Source organism: Hypanus sabinus, chromosome 18 (assembly GCF_030144855.1).
Source record: "Hypanus sabinus isolate sHypSab1 chromosome 18, sHypSab1.hap1, whole genome shotgun sequence".
In the NCBI taxonomy this organism is placed as follows: domain Eukaryota; kingdom Metazoa; phylum Chordata; class Chondrichthyes; order Myliobatiformes; family Dasyatidae; genus Hypanus; species Hypanus sabinus.
In genome coordinates, this window is record NC_082723.1 from 71046828 (window position 1) to 71071741 (window position 24914).

The 24914-nt window shown below is 39.9% G+C and overlaps 1 protein-coding gene across 14 annotated transcripts in view; it reads left to right on the forward strand.

Moving 5' to 3' along the window:
• fbrsl1 (fibrosin-like 1) overlaps positions 1-24914 on the forward strand; it is a 1000035-nt gene that overhangs the window by 839683 nt on the left and 135438 nt on the right. For all 14 annotated transcript variants that reach the window (XM_059994617.1, XM_059994618.1, XM_059994619.1 and 11 more), the window contains one exon: positions 16240-16288. In XM_059994617.1, coding sequence (XP_059850600.1) covers positions 16240-16288 — 49 coding nt within the window. The remainder of the gene's footprint in view (positions 1-16239; positions 16289-24914) is intronic.

A 24914-nucleotide genomic window follows, 5' to 3' on the forward strand; every position in this document is an offset into this window, starting at 1 on the left:
TTAAATGACAACAAACTTAATCATGGATGATCTGTCTGGCAGAATTGTGAATGGGAAATGAATGGTTAAAAAGCCAAAGTAATTCAGCGAATACAATTGAGACCAAGATCCATCATTGGTCCAAGGACCGTCATAGCCACCTTGACTACTTCCACCCGGCTTCTTGTCCAGTTTTCCTATAATGCATCCCTGTCTATCCCTCCTTGGACTGGAAGAAAGTGATTCTATGTTAATTGGACACTAAATTACATTATATGTAGGTAAGTGAGAGAATTTGTGGAAAATGGAATCAGAATCTGGTTTAATACCACTGGTGCATGTTGTGAAATTTGTTGTGTAACAGCAGTACAAAATATAAATTAAGTAGTGCGAAAAGAAAAAAATATGTAGTGAGCTAGTATTCGTGGGTTCAATGTCCATTCAAAGATCAAATGGCAGAGGGGAAGAAGCTGTTCCTGAATCGTTGAGTGTGTGTCTTCAGGCTGCTGTACCTCCTCCCTGATGACAGAGGGGAAGAAGCTGTTCCTGAATCACTGAGTGTGTGTCTTCAGGCTGCTGTACCTCCTATCTGATGATAACAGTGAGAATAGGGTATGAACTGGGTGAGGGGGTCCTTAATGATGGATGCAGCTTTTTTTTTTGAGGCATCGCTCCTTGAAGTTGTCCTGGATTCTGAGGAAGCTAGTGTCTAAAGGGGTTGATTGTTGATTAGGGTGAATTTGGCGGGCTGCAGGAACAGTTGATGTGCTGTCCAACTCAGATTTTATCTGTGGCCTTTATCAACGTACTACATGCCAAAGTATTCTTGAGCATATATACTCTTCCCTGCAAATGTCATCCTCCAAATCGGCATTCTTGTTTTGCTTTTGTACTCACATTATTCACTTGTTAACTTTTGGTGGAAGTGTTCCCAAACTGCACATTGCACAAGTCTAGGATATGAACCGTAGTGTATGCATTGAAGCACTATCTGTGATAATAAACACTCAAGCATCAGGCAGTAAAGCCTTTCTAAATATCTGGCAGCTGTGGGAGGGCGGAATGCTGATCGGTATCTAATTCAGTGATAACAAAGGCCAGGCCTGATTCTTCATAAAGATTAATTTGATCTACCATTGTATCTTATCTCTGCAGCTCAAATGGTACTATACAGCCTCTGCCATAAGAACACACATTTTCAGCTTTACTGGGTGCTCTTTTCCTTCAATGTTATATAAAGAGTGGTGTCTGCAACTGTTAGGCTAGTTGTCCATTTCCACACTTTTATTCATGACATTAAAAACCTGGTACATTTTTTTTAGTGTGGGGTGTGTATGTGTATACCTGTGTAATTTTTTTCAAAAAAAATTTGGATCTACTTTGGGGAAATGGAATGATACTGTAAGATTTTATGCTTGTGTAACCAGGAAAAAAACCTAGTCAAGATCCCAACCATAAGTGAAGAAAATTCATTCAAATTTTCTTGGGTTATTTTGTTTAGCAGTTAGAAGCAGAAGCAGTTAGGCCAATTAATTCCCAAAACCTGTTCCATAAATTCAGTTTTACAGAAAGGACCTTTTGCTGCAGTTTCTTTCATGCCAACCAAGATGCTTATGTAATCTATAAGACATAGGGCCAGAAATGGGCCATTCAGCCCATCAAGTCTTCTCTGATTTGAATCTAATCTAATCCCATTCACTAGTATTTTTAAAGAAGTCTGTCAGTATCTGCCTCATTAGACCCCTCATAATTTTATAAATTTCTCTAAATATTCCAAGAGGAAGCTACTGACGATGAAGGAAGCCAGAGATGGAGGGCTTTCATTGCTGCCCTAAATGCCAGTGGCATAACAAGCAATGAGTAAGTCTAAAATATGACCTCCCCCTCCTTTCACCCCAGGGTAAACAGTCCCAACATTTCCAATTTCTTCTTCTAACTCAAGCCCTCAAATTCAAGTAACATTCTGGGAATATTTCCTCCACCCTCTCTAGTTTAAGCAAATCTATCATTCATTAAGGTCATGGCTGATCCAATTGTAGCTGTGCCACCATTATATAAACTTTCTTAGTTTAAGGGAACATGTAAGGAAGTTGGTTGGTTTTGGATAGTACAGAGGTTCAGATTAAAATTGGGGGATTGCTGGGCAGCATGGCTCGAAGGGCCTGTTGCACACTGTATCTCAGTAAACAAATTATCTAAATGTGTTTGAAAGATGTGGTTGAAATTCTCCTCTGTACAATGTAAAGTTTGCTGTAGTAGTTTAAAATTTAGCTGGAATAAATTGGACTCCGTGGTTCATATTTCTAGTTGCTCCGTTTTTTAAAGAATTGCTATTTTGTGTGGTGTTGATCAGGGCAGACTGGTTGTACAGCCTGCAGTTCATGAATGACAGCGCAAAATTGAACTGAACTAAACTGGCCATCCTTGCACTGTTTCAATGACGCTGGTTTGATGTTTTATTCTGTGTTTTTCCCTTTTTTTGGCATTTGCGTGATTTATTCTCTGCTTTTGTGCGTTGGGTGTTTGATGTTTTCTTTGAGCAGGTTCCATGGTGTTTCTTTGTTTTGTGGCTGCCTGTGGGATGACTGCATATGTACTTTGTTAATAAATGTAATTAAAATCAGGTTTATTATTACTGGCATATGTCATGAAATTTGATGATTTGTGGCAGCAGTACATAAATTATTATCAATTACGATAAGAATTACTTTAAAAATTTAAAACAATTAGTGCAAAATGAGAGCACCAAGTGAGGTACTGTTCATGGTCTATTTAGAAATCTGATGGTGAAGTTGTTCCTAAAACACTTGAGTGTGCGTTTCCAGGAGTCTTTGTGATCTTGAGGTGCATAAATTGGGTAAACCCCCAGGGCTTGACCAGCCATGATCTGGGACTTTATGGGAAGAAATGGGAGAAATTGCTGGCAGAGATTTTTGTTTCTTCATTTAAGAAAAGCTACAGGAGACTGGGAATCTACAAGCCAGTGAGCTATACGTCAGTGGTGCAAAAGCTACTGGAGGGTATTCTGACAGACAGGATCTATTTGCATTTGTAAAGTGCAACTAGGGATAATCAACATAGATTTGTACATGGAAAATCATACTTTACAAATTTCATTGAGTTTTGTGAAGAAGTGACCAAAAGCATTGACAAGTTTATGTGGACTTTAGCAAGGCTTTAGACAGGGTTCTGAATGGTAGGCTGATCCAGAAGGTGACCTCACATGGGATCCAGTGAACCAATCAACTAAGATTTAAAAATAGCTATCTGTTACATACATTATGTCAAAACATCCAGTGAAATATGTCATTTGCATCAAGGATGTGCTGGGGGCTGTCTGCAAGTGTCAGCTTGTTTCTAGTGTAAACATAGCATGCCTACAGCTCACTAACCCTTTGGAATGTGGGAGGAAGCCCACATGGTCATGGGAAGAACACACAAATTTCTTACAGTGACAGGAATTGAACCCCAGTCTTCCAGCTGGTGCTGTAAAGTTAACCACTGTGCCACCATGCTAGTGAAAGCTGTTGGAGGGTGTTAGTGGAGGATTGTTTCTCAAACTGGAGATCTGAGATCGGTAGCTTGGTGCTGGGTCCTCTGCTGTTGATCACACTTACTAACAATTTGTACAAGAATGTCAGCAGCATGATTACTGTTTGCTGATGATGCCAAAATTCAAAGTTCAGTGTAAATGATCAAAGAACATATAAGTCACAATATCCAAACCTGAGATTCACTTTCTTGCCGTCATTTACAATAAATGCAAAGAAAAAAGACAAACAAAATAATAAATAATCAAGACCATGAGGGTAAGCTTGAAAGTAAGTCCGTAGGTTGTGGGAACAGTTCAGTGATTGGGGTGAGTGAAGTTATCCCCTCTGGTTCAAGAGACTGATGGTTGAGGGGTAATACAGTAACTGTTTCTGAACCTGGTGGTGGGGGTGCTGAGGCTCCTGCACCACCTTCGTGATGACAGTAGTGAGAAGAGAGCATGGCCTGGATGGTGGGGTTCTTGATGATGAATGCTTTTTTGCAACAGTGCTCCATGTAAATTTAAAGGGGACTTGAAGAGGAATGTTTAAACATTTGGACAGGTTGATGGGATGCTACTCAAGTAGGACAAGCTCAGTCAGCATGGATCTGTTGGGCCAAAGGGCCTGTTTCTGTGCTGTAACACTCTGATCAGATGAGCCTTGTTTACAGCTTGCAAATGAAACAGCAAAGGGTGTGACATGGTTTTGTAGTATGGCTTGAAATTAGGTTCAGTGATATTCAGATTTTCACATTGTACTAGTATCTGTTACATGGTGTTTATCACTTCAACTTGGGTTTCTTTTCCAGTGCTTTTCTGTATGTTCTCAATATACATTTGTGAAATAAAATGTCAAGCACTTCCATTTTCAATGAATCTATCTTTGATTAAAAGATATTTTAATACCATGTTTAAAAATAAACAATGATGAATATGCACAGCCTGCCTTCCATTGCTGTTCTGTCTCTTCTTTCATTGTTCCTAAATCAAAATCCTGAAACACTTCTGTTGAAGTACCTTCAATGGGCGGTGGGCAATGGCTCAAGAAGGTATTTCACAGCAGTGCTAAGAGATCATTATCTGCTCACCTTAGCAGTAAAGGCATCTCCCTTGACAAAATGGAGTTTTTTAACTGCCACCTCTAAGGTCAACTTTATTGGTCTTCTGATTTGCCAATGTTAAATGTTAGAATAACATAATAAAATACATCAGCTTTGATCAAATGATGTTGCAGACTTAATGGGCCTAATTCTGGTCCAGATATATTATGGTGTCTAACAATCTTATGTTAAGAACCTGTAGTATTTAGGATAAAGTTGAGGTTTCCCAAAGTAGTGGAGAAAATTGAAGTAACTGGAATTGATAAGGCCATGACTGTAATACTTAAAGAGTTAGGAGTGTAGGCAGTTGATTAGACTTGTGAAGTTTGAAGATTTGTATTGGTTAATTTAAGCAATTAATGGGTAGTTTAGCCAATGTACTGTGAGAATTGTGAAGTTAATACATATGTAAAGAAAATGTATTTAAATGATTAGGTTTAGATGTATGTGAGAGTAAAACTGTAGGTAGAGGGCAGTAATAAAGGTCCTCCATCTATTGTGGTGTTCAGGGCTTTCTTCATTGTGTCAGTAGTTTCCTCGCGGTTTTCACTGTTGTCAGTAATGCAAGTCCCAGGTGGAAACTCTGGAATACTGTCGCACTCTTCATTGCTGTTTCCATGACAATTTTGTTGTACCAGTCAAGGTTATTAGCCCTGAGCTGAACCCTTGAACATGGAGGAGTGGTGGACCACTCTAATCTGACCTCTGCTCTTTGTTCTGTGTTTGGCATGGCCAAAATACAAAGCACAAAGCCCTGACTCCAGCCAACTAGCTCTCCAGGTCAATAAGGCATGCAGGCCTCCAAACCCAATGGCAAGGTTGTGGTCCTCTTGGAAGGTACTCAGTGACTGAGCTTCTGTAACTTTCCTGTGTACAGAATTTCAAAGATTCCCTCTCCTCTGTCAAAAATATCCTTCATTTTTGAAAGTGTTGCTTTTTGCTGTAAAGTTCAAAGTAAATGTTTTATCAAAGTACATACCCTGAGATTCATTTTAACATATTCAGACAGACACTTAAGTCAGGAGAAGAATCCTGTATGTGGTATTTTGAATCTTGTACGAACTTTGTAGGTTTCAATGTTTACTTGTAGACTCTGGGGAATACGAATTAATCAACCTTCCATCACTTGAATCGCACTAATGAACCTTCACTGTGTTTTCTCTAGATCTTTTGAAGAAAAACAGTATTTCAGGGTTGGTTTCACCAAGGCCCAACAGCAGAGAAACATTTTTTATTCTTTAATTAAATCCGCGGGGTGGAGAGGGGAGACAGTGGTCAGCCATGCCACTATTACAGCTTGACGTTGGAGTTCTGAGTTCAATCCTGACATCCTCTGTAAGGAGTTTGTATGTTCTCCTTGTGAAGTGTGTGGGTTTTCTGTGGATGGTCTTGTTTCTTCCCACAGTCCAAAGAGGTTCAATTTGGTAGGTTAATTGGTCATTGTAAATTGTCCTGTGATTAGGTTAGGGTTAAATCATGAGTTGCTGGGCCTATTCAAAGAGCTGGTAGGGCCTATTCCACATTGTATTTATAAATAAAATTTAAAAAAATTAAAAATTGTGTTTCTAGTCCCTTGCATCACCTGCCTGTATCTTTCAGGGACTTTTTTTTTAAACAAAAACACTTTTCTATTTTGTACACCAAAATGGAACACCTCAAATTTTTCTACATGAAATTTCTGCTTCCATGTTCTTGCCAACTCACTCAGCTTGTCTGTACGCAAATAAGAGAAAATCTGCAGATGCTAGAAATCCGAGCAACATACACAAAATGCTCGAGGAACTCAGCAGGCCCAAAAGTCAACTTCACTCTTTTCCTAGATGCTTCCTGGCTTGCTGAGTTTCTCCAGCATTTTGTGTGTTGTCAGCTTGTCTATATCCTGTTGAACCCTCTGTCATCCTTCTTTCTGTTCACCATCCTACCCAGTTTTGTATTAACAAGCTTGGAAATGTGGTATTTGGGTGCTTCAGCCAAAGAGCTGATGTAAAAGTGGAAGGTTTAGGAGTCAGAAAGAGCACCGTTGGAGTAATGAGAATTGGGCCAGAAATGGAACTTGATAGTAGTGGCTACCAGAAGAAGGAAGTTCCTCGTTTGTGAGAGAGAGCGAGTTCTGGTCACAGCCTGCTGCCAGGTTACACTGACATTTGTCTGTATCCGCTTTGGCGTGCAGCCAGTGCATGAGATGAGCCTTGTTTACACTGGCACGGCGTCTAGCAATATGTAGATCAATGTGTGCCATTTCTGAGGATTATGCTTGGATCTGTTTAAACCCTCTTTAACACAGTCAAATATTACCATTCCATATTTGATAGATGTATTCTACGAATCTTGCATCCTGAAAGTATGATAGTGGTTTTGATTTATTCGTTCACAGGGTGTTGATGTCACTGACAACACCTGCATTTATTTTATAATTCATGACTTATCCCTGAGCTGAGAAAATGGGTTTGGAGGTGCATATAAACCAGACTAAATAAGATTAATAGATATCCTTCCTTGGAGAACATTGATAACTAGCTCAGTAATTTCATGGTAGTACTAGCATTGGTTTACTTTTTTCCATAAATGCTGCCCAGCCTGCTGAGTTCCTTCAGCATTTTTTGTGTGTTGCTTGGATTTCCAGCATCTGCAGATTTTCTCTTGTCAGTAGTTTCATGGCTACTCTTGCTGAGATTTAATTCCAGTCTCTCATTTTTTTAAATCATCTGAGTTAAAAAAAATCCCCATCTGCTATGGTGAGGATCGGACTTAAGATTGTGGGTCTGGTGACCAGTGTAGCAACCTAACCACTCGTGTGTACTGTACTTGGCACTCTCAAAACCTGCTGTGCTCCAAGAGTGAGAGAGAAATTGTTAATTTTCATGTTTGACTGTATTTGTGTATGGTTAATCAAACTTGAATTTGAATCAAATTACTTTGAATTGGGTGCAGCAAATTTCCTGGTTAACTTGTCTTTGACCAGTTTGACAAAAATCGTAAAAGCAGTGCAAATTAGGTTTGTATTTGTTTTCCTCCAACTTTATTTTTCTGTTCCTCATTCTGGCTCCCCTCTCACCCCTTCTCTTCTCACCTGCCTATCACCTCCTCTGCCCCCTTCCCTTTCTCCTTGATCCACTTACTTCACCTATCAGATTCCCCCTTCTTCAGTCCTCTCCCTTTTCCACCTATCACTTTTCAGCTTCTCACTTCAAACCTCTTGTCTCCCCAATCACTTGCCAGTTTATACTCTTACCCCTCTCCCCCACCTCTTTATTCTGGCGTCTGATTCAAGCACATTTATTATTAAAGTACTTATACAGTGTACAACCCCGAGATTTGCCATCCCAACAGACAGCTCTGAACCAAAGAAAACCATGGAACCTGTTCAAAGAAATACACGCAAAACAAAAAGAGCAAAAACACCAAAGCAACCAATTTAAAACCCCACCCCTTTCCTTTCTCCCATGGCCCACTTTCCTCAGTCAGGTTCCTCCTGCAGCTCTTTGGCTTTTCCACCTGACTCCTCCCAGCTTCTCATTTCATCCCCCCTTCTCCTCACCTTGTTCTGGCTTTTTTCCCCTTTCCTTTCCAGTTCCTCCAGTTTTTTTTCACAAAATACTGGAGGAAATCTGCCATTGCTGGAAATGCAGAGCAACAACCACAAAATGCTGGAGGAACTCAGCAGGCCAGGCAGCATCTATGGAAAAGAGTAAACAGTCGACGTTTCGGGCTGAGACTCTTCATCAGGACTGAAGAATCCTCCAGTATTTGGCGTGTTGTTCTGAATTTTCAGCATCTGCAGAATCTTTTGCATTTCACTGTTTTGAAATACATGTGACAAATAAAGCTAATCTTCAGTTGTGTTACCTGGGCTAACAGCCGTCCCTGCTTTTTTTCTTAAATGGCTTTATCATTTTCTCTCCATGCCTGTCTGTTTTCAATCTCCTTTTATCTGCCTTTCACTACTTTCTTTTCTCTCTCTTGTCCAGATAATAATTCCAGAAACCCAGCAGCATTTGAAGCTGTACACCGCCAGACAGGCACTCGCTGATTAATCAGTCCTGTACTACCCTGATAGGGTGTTAATTTGTAAAGTTAATGGACAGGCAGCCATGATAAGCTGTAGCAGCTGCTCTGTATGTAGCTGCTGGTGAAGCGAGGGGGAGGTGGGGGATGGGTCGATTTGACACCAACTGGCATCAGACTAATATTTTGGTTGTACGCGAAAAATGCTCGTCACAGAAGTGTTTAATGTGTTTATAACATAAAAGGCAGTGGAACATGTGTTACAATTTGGAACTAGTTCAAGTGTTGGGGAGGGAGGAGGAGGCGTGTTAGTGATAAAATGCTGCCGTGACTGCGAAATGACATATGTGTACAGAGTGCTGTCTGCAGCCAGCATAATTTTTTACTCCTCCCTTGCCAAGCCTTCCCTTCTGTGCTGTTACACTGATATATGCAGGCACCTTGCGTAGAGAGCAATTCTAGTTATGACATTGCCAAGAGCCCGAGGCATTTTGTACTGCCGCCAGTTCTTGAGTTCATACGGCAGTTTGGTATCTGAATGGAGATGAAGGGAACCAGATCTTTGTATCAGTTCTAGTTTTTAGGAGGGTGTAATGGAAGGGCATTGAATGAAGTGGTAGAGATCGGCTGCTGCAGGAAGCAAACGAGTATCAAGAGATAAGGCAGACACTCCTTGGGGAGTTTTTAACTCCTTTCCCTCTGTCTGTTTCTACAACTGTTTTACCCAGTATAGCTTTGGGGGTTGTGACCTCGGGAGCTTTGAGTGCCCTTCCCTTCGGGGAGTTTTATTGAGCTCAGAGGAAGGCAATTCATAAAGCGTAGCTAATGGGGGGAATTGGGAAGGAAAACTTTGCAGCTGATGGCTCTCCAGAGGGAGTCTGCGGCTTGAGGCCTAATATATGGATGTGCTCAAAGGTCGGGTTTCTGCAGCTTTCTGGGTAGGTTTTTTATTTCCGGAAAGTATAGATATTATAGTAAGCATGTATAAATATGGCTGACTCCGCAAATATGACCCATTGGTACTGCAATCAGCAGATAAGCAATTTTACTGCTTCCGAAGTATGTATACATTGTTCAACCTTAAGATTCGATTCCTTACAGACAATCACAAAACAAAGAAACTCAAAAGAACCCATTTTTAAAAAGCCTGTCGAACACCCAATGTGCAGAGAAAGAAAAAAACTAATTGTGCAAGCAACAAAGTTAAGAAAATAACACTTAGAACAAAAAAGTGAGTCGTCAGGCACGAAGCCTGGAGCAAGCCTGAGACTCGGTGCGGCGAAGAACAGAGTAAACATCACCGAGCACAAAGCAGAAGTGGCCTGGCCCTTTCCTCTCTGGTCCCCACATCCAAACATCGGGTCATTCCTCACCCTCAGACCCAGGCCCAAGTCGCATCGATACACTCTGGGCCTGGACTCCGCTGCCACATTCCAGCCTGTGCCCAACATTTCCAAATCAGCGGAGCACTTCGATCGATCAAACCTCACTCTTATTCAAAAGAAAGTATAAATGAAGTATTTGCAGGTTTGCAGAAAAGTTGATAACTTTATGTCAATTCTGCAGCTTAACTAAGTAGAATTAGCATCTACAATTTGCTCATCTGTAAAGGGTCAAGATGATATAGTAAAACTCAATAAAATTGAGGACATTTCTCAGTGAGTTAATGTCACCATGATTGTCATCTGAATGTGAATGATAGCAGGTAGGTTTAGACCATAATTCCATAATACTTGGGAGCAAAATTAGGCCATTCAGCCCATCAAACGGAGGATTTAGACATTAAAGCTTTTCTTATGCCATAGACCAATACCATTGAGCAAGGGATCTGTGGACCCCAGGCTGGGAACCACCTCCTTCCCTCCCCTCCCACTGGAGGGGAAAATACCACAAAATGCTACAGGCGTGTATTAGTTTTGGAACCATCTTAATAAGTAATTGATTTGTCTTTGCATAGCATTCTGTTCAGTTCTGTAAATCTGCTACAAGTCCATGTGGAAGAGCAGTCCTGAAGAAGACTCTCAGCCCAAAACATGAACTTTCATTTCCGTAGATGCTCCCTGACCTGCTGTGAATTTCCAGCATCTGCAGATTTTCTCATGCTTGTGGAAGAGTAAAGTGCCTGTTTTAGTTAGAAAGAGGATCTGATTCTTTAACTATTCAAACCTTATAGTTTGTACATGGTTATTTTTTCCCATGACTGTTTTTTTACTTTTGTAGAAGGCCGAATGTATATATATTTTTTAATGGTATTTAGCAATACAAAAAATAGCTGCTGTCTACAAAAGTGCTAAACAGTCATGGGGAGAAATAGCCAATTTTTTAAAGAAATGTATTCTCAATCAAGTAATGTTTTGTTTATTTTGTTTAAAAATAATGGCTCATCAGAGTACAACATTGCCATGCTGTTACTGAATGTTATAATGTTTTACGTTGTAATCTTGATTTAACATGGGTGAAAGTGCCATCTGGGGAAGCAATTAGATATTTCGCAGGATCTTACACAGGAATAATACATCGTTAATAGTGACGAATTCAATGTGTTCACAAAAGAAATGGTTTGGCTTCACAATTTTATGTACTTAAGAGAATTGTATATCATGGTCACAGACTTCCAGCAAATGAAATTCACAGAAGCAGGCCAAGGTGCTTCTTGTACTTGTGTTCATAATCTTTTCACATTAAAAGAGATTTTTTTTTTACAATTCACGCTAACCCTGCGCTTACCTTAAATTTTTAGCTTCAGACAGAAAATGCAGTAGTTCTCATCCTGAGGGAAATTGTATTAATTTTTTAAAAATAAGTTAATTGCCCTAATCAGGACAGCACCTCAAAGAAGCATGCTTAGACTGCTGCTCTACAGTCTCTGCACCTATGACCGTGGCTAGGTACAGCTCAAATTTGACAATGACAGAATCTCAGATGGCGGAGTAGACTGGATGGACCGAATTCCCTAATTCTACTCTTGTCTTAGGGTCTTTTGGCTGCGAGGAGGCATACAGGATTAAGAGGTTGGCTGATTGAGTGCTACTGCAACACCAATCTTGCACTTAGTCAGCAAGATTAAGGAATTGATTGTGGAATTCAGGAAGGGGAAATTAGGGGAACACACACCAGTCTTCATTGAGGGGTCAGTACTGGAAAGGGTGAGCAGTTTCAAGCTCATGGGCACCAACCTCTCAAAAGATCTAACGTATTGTAATCGTGAAGAGGACATGCCAGCAGCTATACTTCATTAGGATTTTGAGGAGATTTGATGCGTCGCCAAAGACCTTTGCAACTTTGTGCTGCTCTGTGGTGGAGAGCGTTATGACTGACTGCATCACCAACTGTCGTAGATCCTCCTCTCTCTCCCCCCCACCCCCCACCTCCAAGGCACAGGATTGCAAAACACTGCAGAGAGTTGTAGACTCGGCCAGTCCCATCATGGGCACAACCCTCCTTGCTGGAGAGGGCATCTTCAAGAGGCAGTGCCTCAAGAGGGCAACATCCATCACTAAAGGCCCTCATCATCTGGGACATGCCTTTTTTCATAACTGCCATCAGGCAGAAGGTACAGAGGGCTCGGACTCCATAACTTAGGAACAGCTTCTTCCTCTCCACAATCAGATTTCTGAACAGTCCATAAACACTGCTCATAATTCGTTTTTTGCTAAATGTTATTTAGTTTTGTAAATTATAGTCATTTGCAATGTACTGTTACCACAAAACAACACATTTCATAAGATATACCCGTGTTAGTGATACCTGATTCTGATGTCCTCCATATAGTGCAGTTTTGGTTCTAACCAGGAAAGGAAACTTACAAAAGAAAGTGCTGTGGAGGTTATTGATTCTAGGGCTGACAGGACTATTCTATGAGGGGAGATTATGTTGACTAGGTTTGTATTTAAATGAATGAAGTTTAGAGGCAATCTTATTAAAACTTAGAAAATTCTAATGGGGCTTGACGTAGGGAATATGTTTCCCTTGGTGGGGGAGGGTTGGTTAGAACAGTCATAGCCTCAGAATATTGGTATGACATTTAGCACCGAGATGAGGAATTTCTTTTCTCATATTGCAGTGAACCTGCCAGACTCACTACCCAAAAGGCTGTAAGGACAAATGGCTGAATATATTTTAAGAAGGGAATATTGATAGTTTTCTAGGCAAAAAATAAATCAAGAATTATGGGGATATGAAATAGAGGATTAGTCTTATCGAAACTTGGATATTTCAAGAGAATTAACTTCAGAAATATACTTACTGAGATGTGATATATCTCTTTACTAGAGATCAGTTGATTATGTCAATTTCATTCTCCCATATCAGCATTTTAGTCCAATTTAAAAAATCTTCATGAACTTTTTAAATGTGCATAGAAATGAGTGTCTCCATCTTTTTCCATGCTTATTTTTGATGCATATCTGATGAGTAATGACTTTGTTTACATGTGCTGAGCATATGTTCACCTATTCTCAAGACCTAAAATTATCCTTTGCAGTTGATTTTGATACTTGCAGTCGAGGGGTCTAATTCCTAATGGAAGGTGGAATGAATACTGTGGTACATGATATTCAGCCATACAGATTAGAAATGGTGATGGAGCAATTTATGCTGAGTTAATTTATACTGAGCCTGTACTACAGCTGGTGCTTAGGACAGCAATCCATTTTGTTCTGTCCTCGGCCAGATACCATCGCACACAGATATAGAATGATTCTTCATTGATATTTCCTTAACAATTTTCTTTTTTCTTGACTAGTCAGGATTGTTAGCCCTGAGTTGAACACCCTGAAGCTGGAGGATCAGTAGACTACTTTTAGTCTGGCTTCTGCCTTTTGGCCTCTTTGACATGGGTGACCCTATCAAGAGCCAAAGCATCAAGCCTTGACTCCAGCCGACATAACACTCTGGGCCATTGAGGCACGGCAAACCTCCAAACCATGACAAGGGTATGGTCATCTTGGAAGTATAGACTAACAGTTAATGAAAGCACAAATGCTGCAATTTTCCTGAACCAGCATGGAGGGCAGCTTTTTTTTTGTATTTGCACAGATCATCTTTGTTGTTTTTTCAGTCTTTGTATGTAGTTTTTCATTGATTCTATTGTATTTCTTTGTCTACTGTGAATGCCCAAAAGAAAATGTATCTCAGGTGATCAATACATTCTTTGATGGTAAACTTTAAACTTTTGTCATGTGAAATGTATAGCTGCAAGGAGATGCTCCCTCCAATCTTTAAAGCAGACTGGGGTTGCATTCCACAATGTTGTAATTGGTCTGTGCTACCAGCTGCCACTGTTAAGTTGGTTAGTACAAATGCTTGGTACTGGTATTCCTCTGCTGGGTCAAAGCAGAAAGCATTGTCAGTAGGGCATTATTCGGATACTGATAATGCAGAAAACATTATCGGTATCCGAATCAGCTTTAATATCATTAGCACATGTGATGAAATTTGTTAATTTTGAGGCAGCAGTACAATGCAATACCTAATAGTAGAGAGAAAAAAATTGAATTACGGTAAATGTATGTACATATATATATTTTTCTCACTCCCTTATGGGTGGTGTGTATATGTATTTTTCTTTCAATCTCAGGTCCTCCACCAGAGGGATGGGAGCTTGAAGGTTCAGTATAGTATCCTTGCTGTTCCTAGTAGTGCACTTTTCTGGACCGTGATCTCAGATGTTGTTCCTGGGGTTTATTGGAACCACTTTCCCAGTCCAAGTGACATAGCTGCAAGTACTCCTACACTAGGATTACTTGGCTTTAACCTCTTGCATTCTTTCCGTCTGCTCTTTCAAGCCCCGGTATTTCTGATGTTTCTGTCAGTTGGGATTGCCACATCTATTACTATTGCTTTCTTCTGCTCCTTGTCTTATATATACAGAGAGAGATTGTATCTCTCTCTCTATAAATTTATTTTATCATTTTCCATAGATGCTGCTGAGCTTCTCCAGTATCTTGTTTGTGTGTGTTCCTAAAGATTTTATGGTCTGTGGAACAATGAAGAAGTAAAGCGTAGTTAATACGTAGCATTTAACATGACGCTGTTACAGTTTGGGCATTGGGATTAGGAGTTCAGTTCCAATGTCCTCTGTAAGAAAGATGAGATGTCTTTCCTGTGAGCACATGGGTTACCTCTGGGTGCTCCAGTTTCCTCCCACATTCAAAAGATGTTCCAGTTAGTAGATTAATTAGTTATTGAAAATTGTCCTATGATTAGGCTAGGATTAAATCATTTGGCTGGAAGGGCCTATTTTCACTCTGTATGTCTAAATATAATATACTTTAAAGTCTTAATATCTAACCATTTGCTGGAAATTTACAACTGACCTAGAGATACTGATATTTTCAGTTGAGATTTTGTGTGGATTTTTGTACCGTGGATGGTTGGGGTATGGAGGGCTATGGTCCAGGTGCAGGTCAATGGCAGTAGGGAATTTAAATGGTTTGGCATGGACTAGATGGGCCAAATGGCTTGTTTCTACTATTCTATGACTGTATAAGGCATTATCATTTCTCTATCCTAATGGTTGTTACTTCCGTCTTATAAACATTCATATTCAGATTAAATTATTTAAAAGAATAGCTTTGCTGTCCAAAATGTACTTCCTGGGAATATTAAGTTTTATGCCACCCATTAAAATGGACTGTTATTAGACAGGAAAAAAAGTCATACTTTCTGCTTAAGTAGGAAACAGGAGCTTGTAATATCCTTCTCCATTTTAATCGTTTTATTAACCTTGGCATTAAGCAAATAATGTGTAGCCTGCTCATGTTAGCCTGGTTACTTGCGAATCTGGCAGCCACAGATGGTTTTCATTGAAAATCAGTGAGTACAAAAGGCTTACTGAGCTCGACAAGTCAGTTTTAGAACTGATGGGAAGTCTTCGAATGTGAAACTTGAAGGGAGTTCAATCGCATTGCGCCAAGGAGGTGACTGGATCAAAGTGATGGGGTTAATTGACAAAATGACACTCGCAAAGTAAGCCAGGTCTAAGGGGGATCAAAGAAATTTGCTGAAACATTGCTTGCTGTTGCAACCATTCCACCCAGGCATGCCGCACACAGTCGATGGGTTGTTCTTCCATTTTTTAAAGGATTTACGAAAAGTAGTTTGAGGTCTGTCAGTTGCAAGTTCAAGATTTCTGTCAAAGTTGCCATTGTGAATGTTCACAAAATGAATACAAATTGTACATTCTGTAGTGCAAAAAAAGATTGTGGCTGCATTGTGTTTTATGGCTTGTGGGGTGCTTTCTACTCAATGGCTTGACTGTGCCATTTGAAGATAGATATTTGACAAAAATCTGGAGTTTGCATGGAGCCAGATTCTGTTCTTTACCATATTTTGTTTATTCACATGTTTTATTAGCTCTTTGTTTTTTAAGACTCTGAACTATTGGCTCTTGGCTTTTGCTACAGCTGTTCCTTCAAGAATTAGATTGGCAGGTTCACCAGGCAAATGAATAATTCTATTGACTTTATGTTTTTTTTTAAGAATTATTTCATTTGTGACTTTTGTGGCCTTTTGATGGCAAAATACTTCCCTCTACTGGTGTTTCTTAAGTAATGCATTGGATATAATTTTTTTTTAAATTTAACATATCTTAACATGTACTGTATTTTATTTTTCCCACAGGCATCAGATGTAGGCTCAGAGAAACTCTTTTCACCTGCAGCAAGTAAAGGTATGTTTATGTTCCCATTCGGAGAGCAATTTCAGTTATGAAAACTCAAATTTCATTCATTGAATTGAAGTATCAAGGATTAGTATTTTTTAAACTTGTTTTTTGTTTGTTTTTGGACTGCATTTCCCAAAAAAACCTCAAGATCAGCAGTGGGTGGCTAATTGCTAGGGAGCATCTTAAAGTTGATTGACTAAACCTCCTTTCTGGTTCGTTGGACAGATAATATATAACTTTATAATCAAAATTTATAAGTACACAATTAATATTCTTCCTGGCACTTCAAGGTCAGGTCAGAGTTTCAGTCCCAAATCATGGCTTATTATAAAATCTGACTCTTAGTATTCAAAGTTGTTCCTGTGTGTTGCATAAAATGACCATTTTTATGATTATTTATTGAGACATGCTCAGCTAGCTCTATTTTACATTAAAGTCTGGTTTCCATATGTGGTGTACTCACAATGCTGTTTCACTAATGAAATTACAAATCTTGTATATGCTTAATATCTTTGCACATTTCAACTTACTGCCTTTTATACCACTGGCGTTCAGGGCAGTGATATCTGGCGGTGTTAGGGCTTCCTTCGTGTTAGTAGCTCAGTTTTCACTGTTGTCAGTCTTGGAAGTCCCAGGTGGTTACTTGGGAATACTATCCCACTCAGATATAGAAGGATTCTTCAGTGTTGTTTCTGTAACAATTTTGTTTGACCAGTCAGGGTTGTTAGCCCTGAGCTGAACCCCCAAGCCTGCAGGACTGGTAGACCACTCTTAGTTTGGCCTCTACCCTTTGACCTGATTGGTATGGGTGACCCGACCAAGAGCAAATGCATAAAGTCCTGACTTCAGCCAAATTCGCTCTCCGGGTCATTGAGGCACGCAAGCCTCCAAACCCGACAGCAAGGTTGTGGTCCTCTGAGGGGACACATTGCAAGAAAAAAGTTAATTCCTCAGTCCTTCAGCATTGGAATAAATTTAACTGGAAAATTGTGCAGCCACTGATCCTAGAAGCTTCCCATTTATATTACTGAATTTAAAAACTTGAGTTTTTTGAATCCTAAAAAATACTGTTAGTGCTATATTGTTTACAAGTACAATGTCTGTGTATTTCATTACATTTTTAATATGCAGACAAAATTTAAAAGGCTTTAGTTATTAGCCATCTACCTACCTAGAATAGATAGGTACATTTTATTATGTAATTAGCTGGTTCATCCCATCATCCCTACTGGGACATAGACAGCCAATCGTCAAAGTTGTCTGTCCTAGGCTAGTGTTTCAAGTTGTCTCAAGGTGTAGCCAATCTTCTTGATGGTTCAAGGTTGCCTCGTCAGGTGTTCTTTGGGCAGCCTCTGTGGAAGGGTGATCGGCCATGTGGCTTCTACGGACTTGTGGGTTTCACCACATAACATTGTGAATCGTATGGGTGAAGATCCTTCCTCTCCCAGGGATAAGGTCTTTGGAGCTTCTGTTGGTGTTTCAATATCTCTGTATCTTTGGGTTTTTTTCTGGATGGGGTTGTTAGCCCCATGCCCAAGCCTCCTCCTCTTGTAGCTGGGCTTAGGACCGTCCATGGCAGAGTTACAGTATTGTGCAATACATCTATATTATAGAGAGAGAGAGCTAGGGTGCCAATGACCTTTGCACAATACTGCATATTATGTCTTTCCAGTTACCAAATAACTAATACTACTGAGTTAATGCAAAGCTAAGTACTTTTATTTCTGTTTTCTCACAACCTTTCTATTTTAACTGGTATACAATACTATACAAACGTCTTGGGCATCCTAGCTGTATATATGTGCCTAACTTCTGCACATTTCTGTACATTTTATAAGTAGCCATTCAAAGTACATAAAGGCCACCACATGCACCCTGAGATTAATTTTCTTGCTGGCATATTCAGTGAAAATGATAGAATCAGTGAAAGACCACACCAACTTGAGTGTTCAACCAGTGTGCAAAAGACGACAAACTGTGCAAGTGCAAGAGAAAATAAAATAAGCAATAAATATTGAGAACATGAGATGAAGAGTCCTTGAAAAGGAGTCCATAGCTTGTGGGAACAGTTCATTGATGGATTGAGTGAAATTGTCCCCTTTGGTTCAATATCCTAGTAGCTGAGGGATAATAACTTTTCCTGAACCCATCTGATGGCAGCAGTGAGAAGGGAGCATGGCCTGGGTGGTGGGGACTCACGATGATGAATGCTGCTTTTCTGCAACAGTACGCATTGATGGACTGGGCTGTGATGCAGTACTCTCCACTATATACATGTCAAAGTTTTAAGTGTCATGCCAGATCTTCACAAGAGGTGTTGCTGTGCTTTCTTCATAATGGCACTTGCATGCTGGACCCAAAATGGATCCTCTGAAGTGATAACATTGAGGAATTTAAAGTTGCGACCCTCTCCACCTTTGATCCTCCAATGAGGACTGGCTCTTGAACCTCTGGTTTCATCCTCCTTGAAGTCAATAATCAGATGCTTGGTCTTGCTGACATTGAGAAATAGCTTGTTCTGGCACCACTCAGCCAGATTCTCCATCTCCCTCCTATGCTGATGTAGCTCCACAGCTGTATGCTATAAGTCATTTAATTATGGTAATAAATATCCTGTTTGTCAGCTCTGCTGTGGGCCCTACAAAATCTCTCCTTTTGAGTCACTCTTTCAGTCCTTTATCTTTTTGACCAAGTGACTTTCCCAGTATCTCCCTGAGTAGTTTGGCATCAGATTTGGTTTGATATCATTCCTGTCTACATGGAGTATTCAAAGGAATCAAGTATTGTACTAATGCTAATTTTTAAAATTTGTGTGTAACATCTGGTATTTTGGAAAAAAAAATGTGGTCTGCTTTTACAAGCTTTCCCCCCTTATTTTTGAGAATGAAATAAATATTTTCGAACAATGTTGATTAAATTTTAATGAAGGTGAACTTTGTGGTTTGTCTCTTTTGGATAAAGTTGCTTGGCTGCAACCATTCTTTCTCAAAATAAAAGGTTACAAAATGCCTGTGGGGCCTTGGTTTCTTTTCCCTCCCCTAGACGATTAGCTCTAATGTAGCAAATTCCAGCAGTTACACATACAAATAGTCGATGGTAGAACATAACTGATTTATTCAATCTTCAGTTTATGTTACACAGACCAAATGCCCTGCAGGAGCATGAAACACATTAATAAGAAATGATTCTGCGGAAAGCCCATTTATTTGAAGTGGGACCATTTCTGAAGTGATGAGTGAGGTAGTTTAGTTTACAGCTGGGAACAATTAAGGTGTAAGTTTCTGCAAAGTGCTTCCATTTTACAAATATCTTTTGTCGGCTGCGTTGTTCTGACATCTTGTGTCCAACTGCTTCGCTGCCATTTCCCATCTCCTGTTCAGAGTCAGAATTGGGTTTAATATAACCAGCATATGTTGGTGATATTAAACCGCTGCTACTTTGCGGCAGCAGTACAATGCAGTGCATGACAAACGCAAACAAGCTGAATTGCTGTATGTGTGTGTGTATATTGAAGTTTTTTCTAGATTTGTGTGTATAGATATAGATACTAGAGAGAAATTGGATGGCAGAGAGGAAGAAAGTGTTCCTGAATTGTTGAGTGTGTGCCTTCAGGCTTCTGTACCTCCTTCCTGATGGCAACTATGAGAAGAAGGCATGTCCTGGGTGATGGGGATCCTTAATGATGGACCCTGCCTTTTTGAGGTATCGCTCCTTGAAGATGTTCTGGATACTATGCAGGCAAGTGCCCATGGTGGAGCTGACATGAGTTTACAACTCAATACTCAATACAACTCAAAACTCAACTTCGATCCTGTGCAGCTTCCCCATACCAGACAGTGATGCAGCCAGTCAGAATGCTCTCCATGGTACATCTATAGAAATTTTCAAGTATTTTAGGTGTCTTCCTATTATTTTCTCTCAAGCTCTCTGTGCTTCCCCAGCCAAACAGTCCTTTCGGCTGTGCTTTTAATGGCACAAGACGGTAGGGGTGGGATTAGAATCTGGCTGTGCAGATGAGCTGAAGTAGGATGAGACAAAAATCAGATGAAGCCAAAGCCTATCAGTCCATGAGGCCTGTTTCTGTACTGCAGCCTCTATATTTTAATATACCTTGCATTATTTATAAGTGTATGCAATGCATTAGTACTTTCAGTCAATCTCAAAGAAATGCATGCCTCTGGCTATAGCTGACAAGCCTGCTATTTGTTTTAATTTGGCTATCTTTCCTCATTAATGAACTCTGCATAGCATGTTGAGGCACAGTAAGTTACAACATAAAGGTAGGATCCATAATTCAGTGCACAAGTGTACTGACCATATCATTAAGTACTGTTTTATCGGGTTATCACTCTGTGGAGCGATCCCATTGTTAAACCTTCCAGAAGGTTAGAAGGAATATTTGTATTTAAACGGTCCATTTCCAGGTCTCAAAGCAGCATCTCAAAAAGATCTTTCAATAAATTTGTCTGAAAAATAAGGAATTGCTTTTGCATAGACAAATGGAAGCAAATTGCATGCAACAAAATCACAGAAGTAAGCCATAATTACAATACACAACATATTTGTACAATGACACAGGGACAGTACCCTGCTGCTTACTTCCAGAATGGCTGTGTTTAAGCAAACATTGTAAAGTATGCTTCTTTTAAAAGAATTTGTCAAATATGATTTTAGTTCTCAGTCTAGTTTACCCTTGGGACATAAAATCAAACTTTAATATGTCATTTTGGTGTCTTTATTATGGGTTCATGCAGCAGCTTTTGAAAAATGAGTTTTACATTTTTTTTGTCTAAGAAAGTAAATTTAAGTTTTAGTGGCTTCATCTTGTGCTTATATGGCAATAATCTAACAAAGAGTAATGGGTACAGCCTAGACCATCACGGGCAAAGCCTTCCCCACCAGTGAGCAGGTCTACTTGGTGCACTGTCATAGGAAAGCAGCATCTATCATCAGGGGCCCCCATCATCCAGGAGATGCTCTCGTTTTGCTGCTGCCATCAGAAAGAAAAGTACAAGAGCCTCAGGACTCTTGCCACCAGGTTCAGGAGTAGTTATTACCCCTCAACCATCGGGCTCTTGAACCAAAGGGGACAACTTCACTTGCCCCATCATTGAAATGTTCCCACAACCTGTGGACTTGCTTTCAAGGGCTCTTCATCTCATGTTCTCAATATTTATTGCTTATTTATTATTGTTTCTTTTTCTTTTTGTATTTATAGTTTGTCTTTTCCACACTAGTTGACACCACATTGCTGCGGTCTTTCATTGATTCTATTATGGTTAATAGATTTATTGAGTATGCCCACAAGAAAATGAACCTTAGCGTTGTTTCTGGTGACATACATGTGTTTTAATAAATTTACTTTGAATTTTGAAATCTTGTTAATTTTGTTCCTCTTATATTTTGTGTAACTTTAAAATTAAATTGGAGAATGATTTTAAAGAGCAATTGTTCTTCAAGAAGTTGCCATTTGAGCAAAGGACTCAGTTCTTCATTCATTCATTTGTAAGCACTGCATTTAGTGGCCATCCTACTTGCAGTTGGGATGCTTGCAGAAGATACCACCTTGAATCTTTATAGTATGGTTGCTCAAGGACACTCATGGTATAGTTCAAAGAGGAAATCAGGATATTGACTTTGTAGAATGAATGACAATATATTTCCAAATTGCACTGGATTTTGAGGTTTAGTGTTCAGGGTCCTCATCCAGGGTTGTCATTTGTCATCATTGGTGAGTCCTGGGGTAGGTACCGAAGATTGAAGCCTGGAAATCAGTCGGCTCACAATGTTGGCACCAGATTGTATGGCGACTCGTGCTCTCCCCAGGTGCTGATTGTAGACATAACTGACCCACTTCCTGAGTAACAGACACAAAATGGTGGTTGAACTCAGCAGGTCAAGTAGCGTCTATGGAGAGGAATAAACAGTCAACTTTTCAGGCCGAGACCCTTCATCAGAATCCATTTCGCTATATGTTTTGATGTACATGTGATAAATAAATCTGAATCTGAAATTACAATGCTTGGATTTTGAAAGGAACTTCAAGATGAAGTATCAAGAAAGGTCTTGGCCCGAAACGTCCACTGTACTTCTTCCTATAGATGCTGCCTGGCCTGCTGCATTCCACCAGCATTTTGTGTGTGTTGCTATCAAGTGCATGTTGTCTTTGTCTTTTTGGTAGTTGAGGGTTTTGCGTTTGTAGCCAGAGAAACTTGGGCAACTTATGTTGGGCTGTCTTTTATAAATTGTTGACATTAAAACTAGAATTGATGTTAAAAGTTCAGGGTAGTGAATGAAGTGCTGGTCAAGTTGACTGCTTTGTGCTGATAAGTTGGAGCTTCTTGAACATTATTGTGATGCCATTACCCACACAAGCTGAAATTTCACCTTTTTGGTAGTGGAAGTGAGCCGCTATTGTTAAAGGAGCCTGTTCTATGACTTGATGCAATAGCCACAATATGACTTGTGCTATCAAGTTTCTGATCTGATGAATTTACACCAGTTCTAAATGTTGGTGGAGGATTTACTGCTCAATATCTAGAAGAGGAAGTTGGTTAGGTGTAGTTTGCTGCTGTGTTAGCATCAAAGGTCAGTCCTCAAGTCAGGGAGTTCAGACAAATGACACAAAGACTGTACATCAAAACAGCGAACTGCTGGTTTCCTGCTCCCATTTGTTGCAGGAACAACCTGTGTGTGTGTGTGTGTGTGTGTTCAAAGTGTTGGGATGTACAGTAGTTTTTTGATGGGCTCTAGATCACGGTCACTTCGGGGATTTTGCTATTGCTTGCACAGTACTTTTGCTGGAACAAGTAGGGTCGGGGGGAGAGTTGCTGCTTTTGCTGCTGCTTGTGTGTGGGAGAAAGGGGATTCTGACGTTCTGACGTTTCTATCATTCATTTTTTGGGGTTGTTTCGTGGATGTCTGTGCAGAGTAAGAATTTCAAGTTGTCCACTGTATACATCCTCTGTTATTAAATTGAGCCATTAAACCATTATTAGCTGAAGTCTAAATGTTTTCCAGGACAGCTTTATTTTCGAAGTAGTTGTGAACAATACATCCTTAAGTAAATACACATACTTCAGAGCACTTCATTTTCTATTTTAGTGCCTTGATACATGGACGTCAAGCAGAATAACTTGCCTCTCCCCTCTGTGGCTTTCACTCCTGCCACTTTGAGGGTCAAGAATTAAATGCTGTGTGTCATCTTCTGCTACTTTATTCCTTCAAAGTTCAACATATTGTGCGTTCAGAGATGCAGTTCTGCACACCAGCGTGTGGTGATCTACTCCTTTGCCCATATTTGGATCAAATCTATAATGAGGTCAGGAATGCATGGTCCTGGTTGAATCTAATATAAGCATCACTGATCAGGTCAGTAGGTGCTGCTTGATAATACTGTCAACTACACTTCCTATCACTTAAAAGTTTGTGAGTAAGCCAAGGGAACAAAAATTTCCTAGGTTTTTTTCCCCTTTTTTTGTGTAATTTTTTTTGTTTAATTTTTTTCCCCCTTGGGACAGAACAGATCTGGCATTTTCTATGATTTTTCGATACTGCTGATGTTAGCAAAGAATCTGCCTGGTACATAATTTAACATGTAATTGTGCATTTAGGAACTTTAATTCTGATTGAGGATTTTTTTTAAAATTGGCATTGTGTAATAATCTGGCCTTTGAATTTAAGCCACGTACAGCAGAAAAGCAGGCTCTTCTGCCCACATGTCCATGCTAACCTTAATGCCCATTCAACAACATTAGGACTGTACTCTTAAATAATGACATCAACTATTGCTCGCAGGAGTAAATTAGCACTGTTAAAAGGTTTCTGATTAAAATCAGTTGGTTTTTCATCATTAGTAGATTGTGGATAAATGCACCATTCACCTTTCTGGCTTCAGTGACTTGTTGAATCAGGATTAGTATCACAGTCATATGTCGTGCAGTTTGTTTTGCTTCAGCAGTAAAACTGTGTGTGTATATACTATATTCACTGCTATATTCAGTAGTGCAAAAAGAGGGCAAAAAATGAGGGAGTGCATATGGATTCATTCTTCATTCAGAAATTTAATGGAGGGGAAGAAGCTGTTCCTGGAACGTTGAGTATGTCTCTTCCGGCTCTTGTACCACCTCCCTGATGGTAGCAATGAGAAGAGGGCATGTTCTGGATGGTGGGGGTCTCTAATGATTGATGCTGTCTTTCTGAGGCTTTTGAAGATGTCCTGGATGCTGGGAAGCTAATGACCATGATGGAGTTTCTGCAGCTTATTCTGATCCTGTGCAGTGGCCTTTCCATATCAGATGGTAATGCAACCAGTTAGACTGCTCTTCACAGTACATCTGTAGAAACTTGTGACTGTCTTTTGTAACACACCCAGTGTCCTCAAACTCCTAATGAAATCTAGTCGCTGTTGCACTTTTTTTTGTAATTGCTTCAATACGTTGGGCCCAGGATAGATCTTTGGATGTTGATTGTCAGGAACTCGAAATACCATTCCCACTGCTGATCTCTATCAGCAACCCCTCAAAGCACTTCATCACAGTGGGCATAACTGCTACGAGACGATAGTCATTGAGGCAGGTTACCTTACTCTTTTCAGGCACCAGTATAATTGAAGCACGTGAATACTTCAGAC